The sequence below is a fragment of the Sphaerodactylus townsendi genome, linkage group LG08 (assembly GCF_021028975.2).
Source record: "Sphaerodactylus townsendi isolate TG3544 linkage group LG08, MPM_Stown_v2.3, whole genome shotgun sequence".
Taxonomy (NCBI): domain Eukaryota; kingdom Metazoa; phylum Chordata; class Lepidosauria; order Squamata; family Sphaerodactylidae; genus Sphaerodactylus; species Sphaerodactylus townsendi.
The window spans coordinates 105,791,950-105,813,449 of record NC_059432.1 but is presented as its reverse complement, the minus strand read 5'-3'; the positions used below and the strand labels follow the sequence as shown (position 1 = coordinate 105,813,449).

The window sequence follows — 21,500 nt, the reverse complement described above, 5'->3', positions numbered from 1 at the left end:
CCCCTTTGAGTCTCCTGCAGGAGAAAAAGGGGGGATAAAAATCCAAACTCCTCCTCCTCCTCCTCCTCCTCCTCCTCCTCTTCTTCTTCTTCTTCTTCTTCTTCTTCTTCTTCTTCTTCTTCTTCTTCTTCTTCTTCTTCTTCTTCTTCTTCTTCTTCTTCTTCTATCAATATATCATTTGTTGCAAGGCCATGCCTTTCAAACTGCAGGTTGTCATCTAGTTACACTACTGTCCAGTCTGTAGGAATGGAATCCCTTTTCCAAGGGGAGCAAACTGGAAGGATCTAGGCCATTCTGAACCTGGTTCCCCCATGACCTTTTGTTTGACGGCACACCAAGGAACTATCTGTTGCAGTATTCCGATCACTGTTAATCATTCCTTCCCTGTTTGCTCTTCCTGACTAGAAATCAAGGCTATTGCTTCGGTGATGCAGACGCCAGAATTTAATACAACCGGAAGGGCTTTTCTGATGTGAGTCGGGCAAAGGGGAGAAACCCAGGAGCTGCTCCGCAAATGGAGCTGCTATCGGCCTTGGTATTCTGTGCGGTTTTGCTCTGTTCGAATGCTGAAAGTGAACCCGCCGTGGCTTCGGCAAACTGCAGCGACACAGAAAAGGAGGCCGGCGTGGCCCTCGATTTGATCAATAAACATCGCAGCGACGGCTACATATTCTCTCTGCTGCGGGTTGCAGATGCTCATGTTCAACACGTTGTAAGTATCACTGCTGCCACAGTCTTGTGGGTTGGTATCTCCAGTTGATAAGCTGGCGCTTGGGTTGCCCATTTCCAGGTAGGGCCTAGAGATCTTCTGGAATTTCAAGTGATCTGCCAGCTACCAAGGACAGCTCTCCTGGAGAAAATGACTGCGTTGGAGGGTGGACTATATGGCATTATAGTACGCTGTGCCCCATCCGCTTCCCAAGCCCCACCCCCCTTAGGCTCCACCCCGAAATCTCCAGGAATTTCCCAGCCCGGAGTTGGCAAGCGCTGATCTGCTGATGTAGCAGTGATGTTTCATAACATCTGGACTTATTTACCCTGTGCAGAAATCTGGTCTATCGTTTACGTGATGTCTTAAATATTTTTGTCCCAGCCTTTCTGCAGCAAGGTTTGCTGGCACCCGTTGTCCCCTCTGCCCCATCTTATCCTCACAACAACCCTGCAAGGTTGCTGAGTCCGAGAGGCAGAATGACTGCCCCATGTTCATCCAGAGAACTTCGTGACAGAATGCAGAGTTGAACCCAGATCTTCCAGAGCAGTGATGGCGAACCTATGGCACAGGTGCCAGAGGTGGCACTCAGAGCCCTCTCTGTGGGCACACGCAAACAGAGTCCCACACACACACATCTAGGCTGGCCTGGGCTCGATAATTAGCATTAAACTTAAGACCTAGTTTTGGGGAAGCAGTGTAGGTAACCCTGTTAAGTGCTGTTAAACCCCACTGATTTTCATGCAAAGAACTAAAGCGCGATCCTTTACCTGGAAGTGAGCTCGGTTGCTGGCAATGGGGCTTGCTTCTGAGTAAACCCTCCTAGGGTCGTGATACACTCATGTGAAATGTTGCACGGTTGCTTCAAAGCAAAGTCACCGACCACCATCAAGCTTACCCCGAGTAACGCATGCCTCGGAGCCAACCGTTTTTTCTAAACTAAAACCTCGGTATTCAAGTTAAATGGCCGTGTTGGCACTTTGCGATAAATAAGTGGGTTTTGGGTTGCAACTTGGGCACTCGGTCTCAAAAAAGGTTTGCCATAACTGTTCTAGAGTCAGATCCTCCAACCACACTGGCTCCTGTATTTGGATTTACGCAAAATAAAAGTTGAGGTGGTAAATTCTTTTTTTTTAAATGCATCTCTCTGTTGTAGCATTATTTATTTATTTTTTTAAATTGTGGTGGCAATTTAAGACAAGGATCACTGTGTCAAATTAAGTTGGTGAGCTTGAATTCTTTAGAGCCTTTTAAACAAATAGGAAAATTCAAAGTGTCCATGGCTGAAGTGAGATGCCACAATGTAAACCCCCCCCCTTTTTTTTTTTATTTGCGTGGAAATCATCTGTACACAATCATATCCCATGACGGACATCTTGAAAACTTCTAAATCTGAACTGGAGCTGTGTAGAACTTGAAAATTAGTGACGTTTCAGAATTTTAATTTGACTTTGAAATTTCCTAAAAGTGCCAGCATGGTGTAGTGGTTAAGAGCAGGTGGATTCTAATCTGGAGAACCGGGTTTGATTCCCCACTCCTCCACCTGAGTGGCTGAGGCTTATCTGGTGAACCAGATGTGTTTCCGCACTCCTACATTCCTGCTGGGTGATCTTAGGCTAGTCACAGTTCTCTCTGAACTCTCTCAGCCCCACCTACCTCACAAGGTGTCTGTTATGGGGAGAGGAAGGGAATGGAGCTTGTAAGCCACCTTGAGTCTCCTTACAGGAGAGAAAGGTGGGGTATAAATCCAAACTCTTCTTCTTTTTCAATTAAAAAAACTTTTGGCAGAACCCAGCCAAATGTGAGATCTTTGCAGTCCCATTGGCTTCACACATCCCTTCTACTGAAACAATCATCAATCTATATTGCACTGCAATTGTGGCAGTTAAACCTCTGACACCAGTGAGTGGAGCAGGTGTGATATTATAGAATACACATGAACATTCCAACTGCTCATGTTCACTGTTCAGCTTCTATGTAAAGAGGTGATTGATAAGTTTTGTCTGAATTTTTACAAAAGCGGATGTAAATTCTGAACTGTTGTCGAATGTTTGTATGAAGTTTCATTTCAGAGTTAGTCACAGTTACGACTACTAGTTTCAGATGTGCTACTCAGAATGGTTGGATTGCACAGAATTGATTCACAAACAGGACTTTCTGGGTTAGCTTAAATAAATCAGGATATACATGACTATTAAGAAGAAGAAGAGGAGGAGGAGGAGGAGGAGGAGGAGGAGTTTGGATTTATATCTCCCCTTTCTCTCCTGTAGGAGACTCAAAGGGGCTTACAATCTCCTTGCCCTTCCCCCCTCACAACAAACACCCTGTGAGGTAGGTGGGGCTGAGAGAGCTCCGAGAAGCTGTGACTAGCCCAAGGTCACCCAGCTGGCGTGTGTGGGAGTGTACAGGCTAATCTGAATTCCCCAGATAAGCCTCCACAGATCAGGCGGCAGAGCGGGGAATCAAACCCGGTTTCTCCAGATTAGATACACGAGCTGAGGGTCATAGTCACAGACAATTCCACCCTACTGGACAATCCATGCAGTTGATTTTCATATGATGCTTGGGTTGCGTATAAATGTTTTGAGCAGGCCCATGAGGAACCTGTGCTTTGGTGGCTATGAGGATTCTCGGCAGTCCTTATCATACCAAGAATCTTCTATTCAGAAGTGATTCGATGTGCTTCATTTCTTCTCCGCAGGGAAATGCATCCATCTATTATTTTACTCTGGATGTGCTGGAAACAGAATGTCCCGTAATCTCCAGGAAAGACTGGGTATCCTGTGGATCCGGACCGTTGTTTGGCACCTCGGCAAGTAGAACCATCGTCCTTCCTTCTACTCACATGTAACCAGTGCTGGGATCCAAAAATTTTAGTAACAGGTTCCCTCGCCAGCCCCCCCTCAGCAAGGGGGGCAGAGGCGTACCTAGGCAAACCTGAGCCCTGGGCAAAACCTGAGTTGGATGCCCCCCCATGGGCAGCCACCCCACCACGACTCCCCAAAATTCTTTTTGCACCAGGTCATTTCTAAATCATCATCACATTATAGAAAATGCCCCAACTCACAAATCTGAACACAGCAATGGTGAAACATACCGGTTCTTTGATAGAGACTGGTGGGATAAAAGGTACGAAAGGCTGAGAATCAATAAATTGCAGTACCTGGAAGGGATTAACCCAGTTCAGGGAGTTACATTATTAGTCGCCATTGCTATATGGAACCTTCACGTTCAAAGGCAGGATGCCTCTCGGGGAGGCGAGGGCGTGGAGACGGAAAAGCGGACCCAATTAGTAACCCCCTCTCGGCACACACAAATAATGAGTAACCCACTCTCGGGAACTGGTGAGAACCTGCTGGATCCCACCTCTGCATGTAACGTTGACGCTCTCCTTCTCTGGGGATCAGTGCTTTGCGGCTAAAATGCCGCTGTAAAAATCAAGGCAGTAAGCTATGAACGTACACTGGACATGGTATTTTATGAAGGCATGAGTGCTCTCAATCAGATCTTTCAAAATCTGACATGAGGCAGGAAATGGAGATGCTGAGTTGACTTTTGGACTCAGAGTTCTCGGAGCAGAGAATTGCTTCCCCTGTTGTACCAAAGACCCTTTCCGCACATGCAGAATAATGCACTTTCAATCCACTTTCACAATTGTTTGCAAGTGGATTTTGCCATTCCGCACAGCAGCAAACTGCATTGAAAGTGGGTTGAAAGTGCATTATTCTGCATGTGCAGAAGGGGCCAAAGAGTCACAACTGAGGGAGAAAAGAGGACCTGAACCCCCCCCCCCCCCCGTAAAACAATCAATTCTCCTAAAGCAGTTTCGACATGTGCAACCAATTTGGATGAGGTTTAGAGTTGCCCATCAGCCAGAAAAAGAAGTGACTTGGCTAGTTTTTGTTTGCATTCAAGCCGGTTTCCAAAAACCCAATGGTCAAGGCCGGGGTCTTGTTTTATTTTTTCAAGCTGCTTGCTTTCAATAGCGTTTGTGCTGAACTCAGCTGCCAAATCGGCCCCAAACCCCAGGGCTCTCCCATAAGCCAATCCTGGAACCATTTAACACCCTGCATGTTGCCCACTGTGCGTATGTAAAGTGCTGTCGAGCCACCACCGACTTATGGCGACGCTCATGGGGTTTTCAAGGAGACATGCAGAGGTAGTTCACCATTGCCTACCTCTGCATAGCAATTATGGACTTCCTGGATGACACTTCTTCACGCAACGTGTGATTGGTGTTTGGAATGTGCTGCCACAGGAGGTGGTGATGGCCACTAACCTGGATAGCTTTAAAAAGGGCTTGGACAGATTTATGGAGGAGAAGTCAATCTATGGCTACCAATCTTGATCCTCCTTGATCTCAGATTGCCAATGCCTTAGCAGACCAGGTGCTCAGGAGCAGCAGCAGCAGAAGGCCATTGCTTTCACATCCTGCACGTGAGCTCCCAAAGGCACCTGGTGGGCCACTGCGAGTAGCAGAGTACTGGACTAGATGGACTCTGGTCTGATCCAGCTGGCATGTTCTTATGTTCTTATGATGGTTGCCCTTCTGAGTACTAACCAGGGCCAACCCTGCTTAGCTTCTGAGATCTGATGAGATCGTGTCAGCCTGGGCTATCCACGTTAGCACATTCTGTGAGTGATTTTTGTCGAGTGGTTAACCCTACAGTAAGGCCATTGTCTCCCTAACATCATGGTGTCTGTGTTTATAGGATAAGCAGGTAAGGTCTGTTTTAATTTGGATGGCTATGAGAATCCCGCTGGCTGCAACTTGCAGCGAACAGCACAAAACTAGAGCTGGGACAGGCACATGGGAAGTCTATGGCCCCTTCCGTACATGCAGAATAATGCACTTTCAATCCACTTCCACGTTTGTTTGAAAGTGGATTTTGCTATTCCACACAGTCAAATCCAGCTGCAAAGTGGATTGAAAGTGGGTTGAAAGTGCATTATTCTGCATGTGCGGAAGGGGCCTGTGCCCTGCTTTCAGTTGTCAGGTTCAGGCACAATCATTTTTTTAATACCCTGTTTCCCCGAATATAAGACATCCCCAGAAAATAAGATGTAGTAGAGGTTTTGCTGAAGTGCAAAATATAAGGCATCCCCCGAAAGTAAGACGTAGCAAAGTTTTTGTTTGGAAGCATGCCCGACGAACAGAACACAGAAAAATAAGACATCCCCTGAAAATAAGACATAGCGCATCTTTGGGAGCAAAAATTAATATAAAACACTGTCTTATTTTCAGGGAAACACGGTATGTCCAAAAATGACATGTGGAGGAGATGAACCCATATTTTGACATCTTCCCTCCTTTTCAAATTCACATGAAACTTCATTTTTGTGGCAGTATTTATTAGTGGCAGTATTTATTAAGTGATTTTATTAATGTATTAAAACGTTTCCATCCTGCCTTTCCCCATGGTTCAAGGCGGTTTGCAATGCTAGTTCAAAATATTTTCAGTTGGAACCAATTATAATCATCTCTCTCCTCTCCACCTCCACCCCCCTTAAAAGATGCCTGCCACTCAAACTTCCCCCCAAACTCTTGGCAAACAGACAGGCCTTTCAGCACCTCCTGAAGATTTCCAACGATTACTTCCCGCCCAATCTCTTCAGACTGCCCATTTCACACAGCTGGAGACCTGATGGGAAAGACTGATCAATTCCAGATGGGCCCCCCCGACAACAATTGCTAATTTTGTCTTCTCAAAAATCTAGATTTTGACAGGACGCGAATAACGCCCCACAGTTCTGAAAGCAGAATGTAGCTGAACATTAAGAACCCCGTATGGCAGCTTCGGTTCCTTGGAAGGAGGACAGAATAAAAATGTATGGATCGATGTCTGTTTTTGATGAACAGGATCCAGCGCAGTGTTTCCGTGGGCACGACTTCTGCCCACAGAATAGATAAGTCAAGATAGTTGCACTAGGCGGAAAGAAATTCTTACACCGGGGTGCTCAACTCTGGCATAATGCTGGCAAAGGCTGATGGGAATTGTAGTTCATGAACCTCTGGAAAGCCGCAGTTAGGCTCAGTTCTAAAGAGGAGCGGAAATGCCGCGCGCTAAGGGGGCGCGAGAGCGGCAGCGTCGGGGTGGCTGCGTTGTCGCCGCCCCAGTAGTGGGGAGTGCCGCGGGACCCCGTGCTACTTCAGGAGAGTAGCGCGCAGCATAAGGTAAGTGGGGAAAGGCCCTTGGACACCCCTTCCTTACACCCTCAGACATGCTATGCTTCATCCAACTCATACCCATTAACTGCTCTCAATTTGGAAGACTCTGGGTGATCAGCTAGGATCATATTGATTTCTTCTTAACCAAAACCCCCCTATATGTACTGGGTTAGTAAAACAGAAGTCAAATATGATCCAATGGAAGAAGTTTCCTCATGGATTGTTGTCTTTGGAAATTCAGCTTAAATCACATGTGTGTTCTTTTCCTTTCCCAGGACTTTGGGCGATGTAACGCTGTTGTCCAAATAGATCAGTCATCCCAAAAGTGGGGATTGTATGGATACAACTGCACGATGAGCCCAGGTAATGAGACCGTGAGGTGGTTTCTATCTTGGAAGGGAATTATAGGCATTATGAAAAGGCCCGTGAGACTTGGCCCTGCTTAGCGGGAGATTCCAGCATCAGCCTAAGGAAGCACGTTTATACCCTTGCAGTGCACATGTGATTTATTTATTTATTTATTTATTTATTTATTAAACTTCTATGCCGCCCCATCCTCCAGGGGCTCCGGGCGGTGTACAGCATAAAACAGGGTAAAACAAGCCACTAAAACCTTTAAAACAGCGGTAACAAACATTAATAGTAATCCATAAAATAGCTTAAAACTCATAAAACAGCAAAAAACCATAATACATAATAAAAGGCGTCCGACCCCAATTTAAAACCTGCCCCCATGGGGGGGGGGATGGCAGGACCCCTCAATATGAGGGGACCCTGATGTAACTGCCCTAGGGGCAGGGCAGTAAGGGGGCACCATGTCAGCAGCTGGACACTCCAAAGGCCCGGTGGAACAACACAGTCTTACAGGCCCTGCGGAACTCACCCAGGTCCCGCAGGGCCCGGACAGCTGGTGGGAGAGTGTTCCACCAGGCCGGGGCCAGTGCCGTAAAGGTCCTGGCCCGCGTGGAGGCCAGCCGCATCATAGAGGGGCCGGGGGCCACCAGTAAGTTGGCCTCTGCAGAGCGCAGAGGCCGAGTTGGGACATATGGGGTGATGCAGTCCCGAAGGTACGAGGGTCCCAGGCCGCGCAAAGCCTTAAAGGTCAAAACCCACACCTTGAAGATGATTCGGAATTCAACCGGGAGCCAATGCAGCTGTCGCAACACAGGCTGGATGTGTTCTCTGAAGGCGCCTCCTGTGAGCAGGCGTGCTGCCGCATGTTGGACCAGTTTTAACTTCCGAATCAAACGCAAGGGAAGGCCGGCGTACAGCGAGTTACAATAGTCCAGCCTGGAGGTGACCGTTGCATGGATCACAGTGGCCAGATCCGCCTGGGGGAGGAAGGGAGCCAACCGCCGGGCCTGGCGAAGATGGAAAAATGCAGTCCGGGTTGTATGGGCCACCTGGGTCTCCACTGAGAGAGACGAATCCAGGTGGACCCCCAGACTGCGAACAGAGGGGGTCGGCGCCAATGAGACCCCCTCCCACACCGGCGGCTGGAAATCCCTAACCTCACCCCTGCGGTCTAGCCAGAGGATCTCCGTCTTCGATGGATTCAGTTGCAACCTGCTCTGCTGCAACCAACCAGCTACCGCCTCCAAACAATGCTGGAGAGCCGCAGGGGCGGCAACCGCTCCCCCCTCCATCAACAGAATGAGCTGAGTGTCATCAGCATATTGATGACAGATCAGCCCAAAGCTCCGCACCAACTGAGCAAGTGGTCGCATATAGATGTTAAATAATAGCGGGGATAGCAGCGCTCCCTGCGGTACTCCGCACTGAAGCGGGCACCTCCGGGAGGCTTCATCCCCGCACCACACTTGCTGACTCCGGTCCCGGAGAAACGAGGCAATCCACTGAAGGACAGTGCCCCGTACCCCGGAAGCGGCCAGGCGGTGGGTCAAAAGGTCGTGATCGACCATATCAAACGCTGCGGTAAGATCTAACAAAACCAGCAGCGCCGATCCGCCCCGGTCGAGTTGCATACGGAGCGTGTCTGTGATGGCGACAAGAGCGGTCTCCGTCCCATGCCCAGCACGGAAGCCGGACTGGAAGGGGTCGAAAGCCAATGCGTCATCCAGGAATGCGTCATCCAGGAAACCCTGAAGCTGCTCCAACACCACTCTCTCAATTACCTTCCCCAGAAACGAAAGATTGACACGATCGCCCACGTTCTATTGTATTATGAATTCTGCAAGGATGTTAGAAATTGTGTAATGTTGCCCATGCTGACTAGGCATTTTGGCAGAGGCGTGGGGGGGGGGATGGCGCCCGGGGCAACACCTGCTCACACCAGCCGTAGCACAAAGGCAGGGGGTTATAAGCAGTGGTGGGATGCTAAAATTTTAGTAACAAGTTCCCTCGCCAGCCCCCCCTCAGCAAAGGGGGCAGAGGTGTACCTAGGCAAACCTGAGCCCTGGGCAAAACCTGAGTTGGATGCCCCCCCCCCCCATGAGCAGCCACCCCACCACATTTTTTTGCGCCAGGTCATTTCTAAATCATCATCACATTATAGAAAATGCCCCAACTCACAAATCTGAACACAGCAATGGTGAAACACACAGGTTCTTTGATAGAGACTGGTGAGATAAAAGGTACGAAAGGCTAAGAATCCATGAATTGCAGTTCCTGAAAGGGATTAACCCAGTTCAGGGAGTTACATTATTAGTCGCCATTGCTATATGGAACCTTCACGTTCAAAGGCAGGATGCCTCTCGGGGAGGCGAGGGCGTGGAGATGGAAAAGCGGACCCAATGAGTAACCCCCTCTCGGCACACACAAATAATGAGTAACCCACTCTCGGGAACTGATGAGAACCTGCTGGATCCCACCTCTGGTTGTAAGGCCGCCTGTCAATAGACATTAACTAGATTCTGATATTGATAATAGTAGTCTTTATTGGCAAGTCTCAGCAATGTGAGGTATCGAACTTGTCATAGTCAGGTCTGGAAAATGTGGGAAAGCCCAAAGGAGATATAGGTTCAGCTTCACACACACACACCCCTCCCCACCTTGACAGTGGGAAAAGTGGGGAGGTTTACATGATATTTACGTCTAGCGAAGGCAGATCCGTTATTTGGTTGCCTGGCACTGTGAGGGAAAGGAATGGAGAGGGCTGAGTGAGACTAAGACAGCGATGGCGAACCTTTTTGAGACCGAGTGCCCAAATTGCAACCCGAAACCCGCTTATTTATCGCAAAGTGCCAACACGGCAATTTAACCTGAATACTGAGGTTTTAGTTTAGGAAAAAACGGTTGGCTCCGAGGCGTACGTTACTCAGGAGTAAGCTTGGTGGTAGTTGGTGGCTTTGCTTTGAAGCAACCATGCAACTCTTCCAACGGGTGAATCATGACCCTGGGAGTGTTTACTCAGAAGCAAGCCCCATTGCCAGCAACCGAGCTTATTCCCAGGTAAAGAATTGCTCTTTAATTCTTCGCATGAAAATCAGTGGGGTTTAACAGCACTTAACAGGGTTACCTACACTGCTTCCCCAAAACCAGGTCTTAGGTTTAATGCTACTAATCGAGCCCAGCAGCCCAGGCCAGCCTAGATGTAGGGGGGGACGACTCTGTTTGCACGTGCCCACAGAGAAGGCTCTGAGTGTCACCTCTGACACAGGTGCCATAGGTTCGCCACCACTGGACTAAGACATTCTACAAAGCGAAGCAGTAAAGATTTGAGCAGATGTCCCCAATTACAGCTATGCAACGTTCATTGCTGCCAGTCTCCTGCCATCAGGGTAAGCGAGGTTAAAAGGTTACTAGCAGGAGCTATTGAGCTCTCAAGCAGCTGTAAAACACTTAAGCAAGAGAGATTATTTAGGATTCTGATAGGGGTGCACTAAACTTTCAAGAAAATCAACTGATAAACCAGTTTTAAGGAGATGCTCAGTTTGTATTGCTAAGCAATCAGACCCTTGAGTATCCACTTGAGATCTATTCAGTTGCCTCAGTTGGAGAGCCAGCGTGGTATAGTGGTTAAAAGCAGGTGCACTCTAATCTGGGGAACCGGGTTTGATTCCCTGCTTTTCCACTTGAGCTGGGGAGACATATCTGGTGAACCAGATTAGCGTGTGCACTCCAAAACAGCTGAGTGACCTTGGCCGAGTCACAGTTTTTTGGATCTCTCTCAGTCCCATCTACCTCACAGGGTGTTTGTGGTGAGGGGGGAAGGGCAAGGAGATTGTAAACCCCTTTCAATTTCCTTACAGGAGAGAAAGGGGGGATATAAATCCAAACTCTTCTTCTTCTCCTCCTCCCTCAGAGTCCAAGCACTGAGTTTTCAACATTTTGCTAAATTTTGGGATTTATTTGCACGCAGCTCTGGTTTACGCAGGCAAGATCCTCCACACCGGTGCTACAGTGCTGATAACAATGTGCTTTTCACAGTTCCACCAAAATTATATGAGTGCAAGGAATGTTCGGTAAATATAACAGTCTTGGATAACGTTCAGCAATATGCGGCAGAAGCCGAGAGACTCATGGAACGCTACAATCGGGACAGCGACCTGACGAAGGGCTTCAAAGTGGAGAAAGTCACAAAAGTTTTATTGGCGGTATGTATCAAAATTTACCCCCAGGGATTCTCAGCCAGAACTGTACCCCCTGGACTATTGTGCTAGTGTTTTGCTGTTGGCGATCACTTGCAGTTGGATCGGTTTATCCTCAGTAAACAATCTAGGGCAGTGATGGTGAACCTTTTCGAGACCGAGTGCCCAAACTGCAACCCAAAACCCACTTATTTATCGCAAAGTTCCAACACGGCAATTTAACCTGAAAACTGAGGTTTTAGTTTAGAAAAAATGGTTGGCTCCAAGGCGCGCATTACTCGGGAGTAAGTTTGGTGGTAGTCGGTGGTTTTGCTTTGAAGCAACCGTGCAGCTCTTCGAATGGGTGAATCACAACCTAGGAGGGTTTAGAAGCAAGCCCCATTGCCAGCAACCGAACTTACTCCCAAGAAAAGGATTGCGCTTTAGTTCTGCCCATGAAAATCTGTGGGGTTTAACAGCACTTAACAGGGTTACCTACAGATCGTCCCCAGCGGTCCAGGCCAGCCTAGATGTGTGTGTGTGGGGGGGGGGCGATTTTCCACCCCCCCACATGATGAACTCTGGGCGCGTGTGCCCATAGAGAGGGCTCTGAGTGCCACCTCTGGCACCCGTGCCATAGGTTCGCCACCACTGATCTAGGGCCCCTTCCGCACACGCAAAATAATGCGTTTTCAAACCACTTTCACAACTGTTTGCAAGTGGATTTTGCTATTCCGCACAGCTTCAAAGAGCACGGAAAGCAGTTTGAAAGTGCATTATTCTGCATGTGCAGAATGAGCCTAGGTGTGATGGGTCTCTGCCGGGCCCTTTTCCCACGATTCCTGTTTCTCTCCTGCTGCCACTCAGTGCAGTAGCAAGGAACAAGAGGTCAGGGTGGGGAATCGCTTTACCCCTGCCAGAGGACTGTCAAACTGCCCTACAAAGATATCATCAAAATGAGCCTGCTTGTTTTTAATATGTTCAGTTTTCTCCTTAGTCTCATATAAATCTGTTCAATGCAGGAATCAAATCGTACTGGATATTTCATAGAATTTACCATAAAGGAGACCATGTGCCTCAAAGCCAAATTTCTGTCACAGCCGTCTGAATGTAAATTTCTTCCTGATGAATATGCAGTAAGTACAGAGCTAAACGTGATCTAGTATGGAATCAAAGATACAGTGGTGGCGAACCTTTGGCACTCCAGATGTTATGGACTACAATTCCCATCAGCCCCTGCCAGCATGGCCAATTGACTATGGTGGCAGGGGCTGATGGGAATTGTAGTCCATAACATCTGGAGTGCCAAAGGTTCGCCACCACGGAAAAACCACCCAGTGAATGAAAAGGAACCGCTTGGGAAGTTAAATCAACAACTTTAGGCATTTGGAACTCCCTACCTCATTCCAAGAATTTGCCTGAGACCCAGGCTAGTGTGATCTTCTCAGATCTCAGAAGGTAATCAGGGTCAACCCTGGCTAGTATTGGGGCGGGGGTCCTCCAAGGAATACCAGAGAGTGATATGAAGGCAGGCAGTGGCAAACCACTTCTGAAAGTCTCCTACCTTGAAAACCCAGTGGGGTTGCCATAAGCCAGCTGTGACTTGACAGCAAAAAACAGCGGCCCTTTCCGCACGGGCCAATAACAGCTCCCTAGGGATGGCAAAAACGCCGTCCCTAGGGAGCTGTTCGCATGGGGGCACAGCTGCATCGCAGCATCGCCGCCTTCGCTCCCCCCAGCGGCGCGAAGCCGCTGTTTCCCAACCTGGCTCCCTGAGCGAGGTTTTCTGGAAACAGCAGCTTCCAGCCACTGCTGTGCGAACGGCAGCGGCTGGAAGGTGCCATCCCCCCTTTCACGAACGACGTACCTTCCCTGCGACCTTCCAGCGCGTCGCCCAGGCCTGGGGACATGCCCCCCCCCCTGCCCTGCAACTCCAGAGCTGTCGCGCAGGGCAGGGGGGTGTCCCCTGGCCTGGGCAACACGCCGGAAGGTCGCAGGGAAGGTAATCGTTTAGCTGGGAACGGTGCAGCGCTCGCGCTGCGGCACTTGCCACAACCTACTGGGACCGTTACCGTTTTAAGCGGTCCTGGGGGGAGTGCGTGGGCATTATATAAGCGGCCTTTTTTACTCCGAGCGTACCAGCATCGGGAAGCGGCCAGTGTGTTTTCCGGAATAACTTTTTTCTCTTTTTAAAGGTTAACAGCAAAGGAGGGAACCTGGTTTTCAATAGCAAAACCGAAGGAAGGTTGAAAGGTTCAAGAGATCTCCCTTGCCTTCACGGCCCCAAGGCAATTTGAGGCTGCTGCTCAAGACTCAGGCTGCCTTTTGAGGACAGAACGTGACCTGTTACGATGTGCCTGATTTGTTTGGGCTCTGAGGTCACTTTCGCACGTGCAGAATAATGCACTTTCAATCCACTTTGCAGCTGGATTTTACTGTGCAGAACAGCAAAATTCACTTGCAAACAATTGTGGAAATGGATTGAAAGTGCATTATTCTGAACGTACTAAAGTGCTCTGAGAGCCACTGTACTGTTGACCTAGGAAGAGATCCTTTCTTCTTCTAGGAAGTCACTGAGTGATGGAATATACAATCTACTGTCATCTTTATGTGGAACAGAGGTGGTTTCTGCACAACACACTAAGAATGTGTGTAGCACATTGTTAATGAGCCCAGTTTCCCCTGTTTGCCTTTGCACTGGAGATTTCACCCAGGAAGTGATTGCAAACAGTTCGGGTTGCTGTGACTCCTCTGGTTTCTCCAAAAAGATCGCTAGTGTAGCAATTTTTATAAAACTCAGGTTAAGGAAAACATAACAGGTTGAATCCGTTTTGGGGGAGAGCCCTGTGCAAAGTTCTTCCCCAAAATGGGACAAATAGCTTCCTCAGTCCATTATGTTTGGGCTGTGGGAAAACCACCAAAGTATAGTTTCCTAATCTAGGATAACTAGAATGGAGGGAGATGCAGGATTTGTGTTGCAAGAGCTGTAAGAGTTGTGTGCTTGTGAGAGGTGCTGGGAAAAGGAGCAAGAAGGAAGAAAGTTTCCCTGAGGCCCCTTCCGCACATGCAGAATAATGCATCTTCAGTCCATTTTCAATGCACTTTGCAGCTGGATTTTACTGTGCAGAATAGCCAAATCCACTTGCAAACAATTGTGAAAGTGGATTGAAAGTGCATTATTTTGCATTTGCGGAAGGGGCCTGAGAGTAGCCATCTACACGACAAAGGGAAAGTGTCAGAGCAGTAGAGAAAGGATGTCCGGTACCTTCACCCTTCTATCTCTCTGACTCGCTCATTAAGTCCCCTTCTGAAGTCTGAGGTTAAGAGTGGAAATTTCTTCGCTTCCAGTATCAAATTCTACCCCCACTCACCTGGATACACTGATGGCCCTCGAGAGGCATGGTACAAATTCTGCCTTAGCCTCCTCTGAGCTGCTCACCCAGTTCCCCAGTCTGCAGAATGGAAAGAATCAGGGGCTCACGGGGGAGGTTGTAAAGATCTGTGGAGAATGCTAAGGAAAAAAATCCTATCTCAAACTCAAATTACATCTGTTGCACTCTGGCTGTTTTTTACAAATAAAGATATTATACATATGTTCTTCTATTTGTGTTATTTTCTATATATGTGTACATACACCATTCTATTTGCATTCTATTTGCTTCAACCCCTATACATAACACTCGTTCTCAACTTTTTTTGTTGTCCATGGGGGGGTTACAAATGAACTCAAGTTATCTTAAATGTGGAATTCAGTATAAATACAAGGATTTTTTACATCCCACAAATAAATGACCAATTTCATCAATTCCAGGTGGAACTCATTAAGGCAAGGTATATAGTTAGTGTAAATGAGCCATTTGGAACACAGAAAGAAGGTGCTATGGGAAAAGTCAGCTCTGTATGAGAGAATTTGTAAGTATTTAGAGGGAAATTATTGATAACTAAGCAATTCATGTATGTGGATGTTAAATGAATTTTTGTTAATGCACATGTTTGAATGTATTGGTGTTATAATGACAATCTGGGCTTCCTCTGCAGATTACCTGTAGAAAAACCTATATAAATGATTTCCACTATCAAAAGCAAGGCTGAAGACATTTCCGAAAAATGCAGGCTATGCGCAAAGCGTTTCCTCAGTTTGTCTTAAGTTGGAATTTAAAAGTTGTTTTGGATTTAATACTTACCTGTATGGGAGTTTATCAAGTTTATCAAATCTATGCTATTATGGACTGAACATTTAATACTTACCTACATGGAAGTTTGTGAAGTTCATGTTGTTGTGGATTGAAGAACACTTACCTGTATGGACGTTTATGAAATATGGATGCAATTTGATGAACTGTGTATTGATGAAATTGGACCTTGATTGAAATTGGACATTTATTTGTGGGATGTAAAAAATCTTTGTATTTATACTGAATTCCGCATTTAAGATAACTTGAGTTCATTTGTAAGCCCCCCCCACCCCCCGGACAACAAAAACAGTTGAGAACGAGTGTTATGTATAGGGGTTGAAGCAAATATAATGTAAATAGAATGGTGTATGTACACATATATAAAAAAATAACACAAATAGAAGAACATATGTATAATATCTTTATTTGTAAAAAAAAACAGCCAGAGTGCAACAGATGTTATTTGAGTTTGAGATAGTTTATGCACTGCTGCACTCATTATGATTATTTTGGATTTAAGAAAAAAAAATCCTTACGTTTGTTAAGTACGCCTCTCAATAAGGATCCCCAGCATCAGGTTTTGTTCAGTTCAAGAGAACAAATATGTTTTCTTTCTCTGTGCAGCACACTGGATTCTGTTCAGGAAAAATACTTAATGACACAACAGACACCGAAGTTGTCGAAGTAAAGTCCTGCGAAATCTTCGACATCCAAGTAAGGGGTCCGTTTGTTCTGATTCGTGTCAGCTCGCGGGTAGGTTCGTTTTAAACCGGGTACCGGCAAGTAGCCTGGACATGTGTGACGGTGTATGAATTCCAGCTAGTGGGATGCGCTTCTGCCCTGACCTGGATAGCCCAGGCTAACCTGACCTTGCCTGATGTCAGAGGCTAAATAGAGTCAGCCCTGGTTAGTACATAGATGGGAGATCAGCAAGGAAGTCCCGGACGGCTGTGCAGAGTCAGGTAATTGCAAACCACATCTGTTCTACAGGCAAATGTCCCCATCTTCAAGAAGGGAGGAAATCAGTGGTGTGCTGGGCCTAAATTACCAGTTCCCTCCCCTTCCCCCCCCACCTGGGTCCCTGTGCCCCCCTCCCACACACCCCACTTAACGGGAGCCAGTGTAACCTCTATCTGTGGGTTCTGTGGGGCAGAACTTGGAATGAGTTTGCAGCAACAAATTTTAAGAAAAAATGGTTTACTTTCTTAACATATAACATATAACATCAACATTTAACATCACACTTCAAGGTCCTGTTCAGGTTGCATGTTCAAGTCCTTCTATTTACAGTCTGCTGATACTGCCAAGTCCAATTCTTCTTTGCAAGTGGGTTGGCTCCTGGAGACTCCAAGGGCTTGATGAACAGGATTCGACATGATGAAGGTTTCCAGGAGAACTCTCACCCATTACAACCACAAAAGAAACCTTGAAACAATACACTCCAACATTTACAACATAGCAAAAACAAACAACTACCTTCCCAGTAGTTCCCAACAACATTGCAGTTACCTTAACAAGGTGTTAAGGGCTTATAACAATCAAGGTCCGAGTCTGGTAGCCTTGTCTCCTCCAAACTACATGAGCTCTGCAGCCTTCTGCAGCTTTGAGTCTCCACCCCTTTCTGCGTCAACCCATTCTGAGCATGGGGGTTACACCAGCAGGGAGGCCAAGGGAGGGCTGGCCTTGGGGCGCCTCGGACAGGCACCATGGTGGCAGGCCAGCTCCTGGGCTGGCGTGTTGCCACCGCAGCCACCTGGCCCACCCACCACTGACCTCCCCCCCCCCCAGCATCCCCGCAGGCCGGCTCCTGCCCTTCCTGCCTGGTCTTCAGCCTCTTCCTCTTGTGGGGCTGGGCCAAGGGGTGCCCGGTGGCCAGAGGAAGAGGCCCAACATGCCCACGAAAGGCTTTGGTGTGGGGGGGGCAATTTTACGCCTCCCATGGGGCCAGATAGGTGGCACCTGGGGACATGGGTTAGCCCATATCCCACTGGCAGGTTCCCTGGGGAAAAGAAAGATCCAGGTAACTACTGACCCCTCAGCTTGACATGTTTGCCTGGAAAGGGTTTAGAAGACGTCGCTAAACAGTCATTCCTTGAGCATTTAGAAAAGATGGCTGTGATTTCTAAGAGCCAGCAGAGTAATGCCCTTTCAATCCACTTTTGATGCACTTGGAAGCTGGATTTTACTGTACGAAATATCAGAATCCACTTGCAAACATTTGTGAAAGTGGATTGAATGTGCATTATTCTGCATGTGCGGAAGGGGCCTGAGGGCTGAGATCATAGGTGGGATCCAGCAGGTTCTCACAGGTTCCCGAGGGTAGGTTACTAATTATTTGTGTGTGCCGAGAGGGGGTTACTAATTGGTGATTTTGATACGTGATTTTTGCCTTAGTTACGCCCCTCCTCTCAGCAGTAGCGCGCAGAACTTGAAGCAGTCTAGCAGGAGGTGCACCGGCGTGCGTGGCAGCCTGCTTCATGCGTGCATTCGCTTTCCGCCCTATGATCACATGAAGGCGCCCCTGCTACAGCGCCCTGCCCAGCAATGCCCCGCCCCCGGAATGCCTGGCCACGCCCCCATTGTGCCCCGCCCAACCCCATTGGCGCTCTGCCACAGTTTGAATCCCACCACCATGGGAACCTGTTACTAAAATTTTTGGATGCCACCACTGGCTGAGATCAATACATGGGACAAAATGAAACTGATAGATTATTGTTGTTGCTGCTATCCTCCTTCCCCCACCAAAGGGGGCTCAGAAGGGATTGCAACAAAAATATAAAACAATACAAACCCTGCCTATAAGGGGTGCTGAATGGAGGTCCTCTTGCCTGGCACGACCTTCTGTCCCAGACCTTAGAGAAATGGCCTCAGCTCCATCGGGCTGTCCCATAAAGTCCAGTGTCCGCGAGGTCATAAGGTCATACTCGACCATATCAAACACAGCTGATCTATCCAGCAAAACCAGCATCACCAACCCGCTTCCGCTACAAATAAAAGACGGTTACCCGCTTCTAAGTGACACATTTGTTTGTTTCTCAATCTCAGTTGTGTAGAGCCAAGGGAGACGTGGGGGCGCAATGCACTGGGCGCATGCCAGTGCATGGGCGGTGCATGGGCATGGCAGGGGTGTTCCAGGGTGGGGGTGGCAGGTAGAGGCGCGGCAGGGGCGCAGAGCTCCTGTGTGCTCCGGGTGGAGTTCTGCCTTGCTATGGCTCTGCTCATTGTCCTTTGTGACACACACACATTTCAATGGTGGCTCTCTTCTTGGCAGCCTGGAAAGGAATCCCACCCCGGGAGACGTGGCCACCCCCACGATGATTCTGGAGAACACAGTCACCGCTGCAGTGCTTGCAGTCACAGATGTCATCACCGACATCATCATTTTGACCCCCACTGTCTACGCTGCAATGCTACTCGGTATGGATGCCGGCATCATTTTCCGCATTACTACGACCATCCTCTCACTCATCGTCACAGACATACACACTGCCGTAGCTGTGGCGCAGCAAGTCGCGCAGGTCAATCTAATTCCACCAACGATAGTGAAGAAAAAGACAATCCCGACTTTCCTCCTCCGCCCGGGCCCAATTACCCTCCGCCACCCCCAGGTGGCCCACACCACCTTCCTCCTAGTCGATTTCCCTCGCCACCAGCTGGGCCTCCCCCTCCTCCTCCAGAAAGGCCCGGTGTTCGTCCATCGGGCTGTTGGTCCTGTCGTGGTCACCGCCATAACCACAGGTGGAACAAGGCAACGCATGAACGAGAAGACGGCTCCTCAAGTCCGTTGCAATCCCCCCCGCCTCTCCCTGAGGCCGTGGTTGGTTCGGTCCATCGCATCCAGCTGCCAAGCCTACTTGATGTCCTCCAAGCTCCTGCTGCAGAGTTCTCTTTCCCTTTACACGACAAACACGAGAAACCAGCTGTTCAGCCTTTCCCACTAACCCCTTCAGACTCAGAATCATGTCCCGCACCTGCCATCTTTGAGCTGCCATTTGACCTTCTGTCTTTGTATCCTCCTCTAAAGTCAGCGTGAGGTAGTGGTTAAGAGCAGGTGCTCTCTAATCTGGAGAACCAGGTTTGATTCCCTGCTCTACCACTTGAGCTGTGGAGGATTATCTGGTGAACCAGATTAGCTTGTGCAGCCCAACACATGCCAGCTGGGTGTCACAGTTCTTCAGAGTTCTCTCAGCCCCACCCGCCTCACAGGGCGTTTGTTGTGGGGAGGGGGGAAAGGAGATTGTTAGCCCCTTTGAGTCTTCTTACAGGAGAGAAAGGGGGGTATAAATCCAAACTCTTCTTCTTCTTAAACACTGAACAACTTTTGCACGCAATGGTAGCATTTGGAATTATGAATGTATAGCTGGATTGGCCAGAGCAATGTAGTATTACTGCTGCTCAGCTACAACCCAGAAAGTAAAAGTAAAAAAATCTCCATGTGTCAAAAAATAAAAGAAAAAAATGTGCTGTCCTTCATTTCTGAACACAGAGAAAGGGGAATACGTGGGAAAATGCAGTTTTGTTTCCAAAGATTTTATAATCTTCCCTTGACGGTCAATCTTGGTCTTCCGGATACAAATGCAAGATATATAATTAAGCCTTGAGGTTTACTTGGTCTCTGTCTTTAGGTGTGACAGTCTAGGGAAGATGCTAAATGGTCAAACCTTTTGTCTCACTTTGCGTTCCTAAGCACTGAAATGCTCGGTGCTTTGGGAGATAATGATTTATCCCCTATGCCTTTTCTCTCTGCAGGCTGCAAAATTCACAGCCAGGCCCCAGTACATTGTCAGAGTACAATTCCAATCACTGAAATATCAAGATCTTTCGTGTGGAAGACATTTCTCCACACCTGGCACGATGCTAAGGGACAGGAGGCAGTCTATAATAAATACGTTTAAAGAAACCTTTTCTGGGCTAATCAAACATTTCTCAGCCCATGAATTCAGGAAGCCCAGAGTTAAGCATATAAATGCACCTCTTATTCACCCCTATTATGTCTTTACAAGAAACATTTACAATGGGGGGAAGTCCTATTAAGTCTCCGCTGACCTATGGTGACCTCCTTAGAATTTTCAAGGCATGAAACAAATAGGGGTGGCTAACATGGTATAGTGGTTAAGAGCAATGGACTCTAATCTGGAGAAACAGGTTTGATTCCCCACTCCTCCATATGAGCTGCAGATTCTAAACTGGAGAACCAGGTTCGATTCCTCGCTTTTTTACAGGAAGTCTGCTGGGTGGGCTTTAGACTATCACAGGGCCTTTCCCCACTTACCTTCTGCTGCGCGCTACTCGGGCCAAGTAGTGTGGTGTCCCGCAGCAGTCCCCACTACAGGGGCGGCAACAACACAGCCGCCCCGACACTGCCGCTGTCACACCCCCTCAGCGTGCATCATTCCTGGCACTGGAAAAAACGGCGCCTTTTGATGACCCCACGCAGAGCCCGGGCGTGTGCCAGAAATGACGCGCACAGTGAGTAGCGCGCAGTGACAGTGGCAGAAGGTAAGTGGGGAAAGGCCCACAGTTCTCTTCAAACACTCTCAGCCCCACCTACCTCACAAGGTGTCTGTTGTAGGGAGAGGACGGGAAGGAGTTTGAAAGCCGTTTGAGACTCCTTACAGGAGAGTAAGGCAGGGTGTCATGGTGGACCAGCCAGGTCCAGAAGGTATTGAGGACTCCTCCGTTGAGGGGTCAGCAGAAACCCCTGGCTCCTAACGACAGCCACGAGTAGAAGTGGCAATGGGAGAAGCAGTCCCTTTGAGACATGAACCCACAGCCAGACACCAGTGCAGTCACCCCGCAGCCCTCTAGCTCTGTGGAAAGCCAGAATCCAGCCTCCTCACCCGCTCATCCCCAGAGCCTCATGAACATGTTATCGCGCTGCCTGGTAACTTTTAATAGCTCCAGACCAACCAGCTCTC

The 21,500-nt window shown here is 48.3% G+C and overlaps 1 protein-coding gene across 1 annotated transcript; it reads left to right on the top strand.

Annotated features, from left to right (window-relative positions):
* Nucleotides 1-455: 455 nt before the first annotated feature.
* On the top strand, nt 456-19,734 carry HRG (histidine rich glycoprotein). The gene is made up of 7 exons (XM_048506506.1): nt 456-712; nt 3,411-3,521; nt 7,154-7,241; nt 11,268-11,434; nt 12,430-12,543; nt 16,207-16,296; nt 18,854-19,734. The coding sequence occupies exons 1-7, from the start codon at nt 515-517 to the stop codon at nt 19,613-19,615; spliced, it is 1,530 nt and encodes a 509-aa protein (XP_048362463.1). The 5' UTR covers nt 456-514; the 3' UTR covers nt 19,616-19,734.
* Nucleotides 19,735-21,500: the final 1,766 nt, after the last annotated feature.

Excerpts from the sequence above, each read along its gene's own strand:
- HRG (XM_048506506.1), top strand. The coding sequence starts at position 515 with ATGGAGCTGCTATCGGCCTTGGTATTCTGTGCGGTTTTGCTCTGTTCG. Across the intron at positions 11,435-12,429 it reads TCACAAAAGTTTTATTGGCG|GAATCAAATCGTACTGGATA; the intron begins GTATGTATCAAA and ends TGTTCAATGCAG. Across the intron at positions 16,297-18,853 it reads GCGAAATCTTCGACATCCAA|CCTGGAAAGGAATCCCACCC; the intron begins GTAAGGGGTCCG and ends TCTTCTTGGCAG.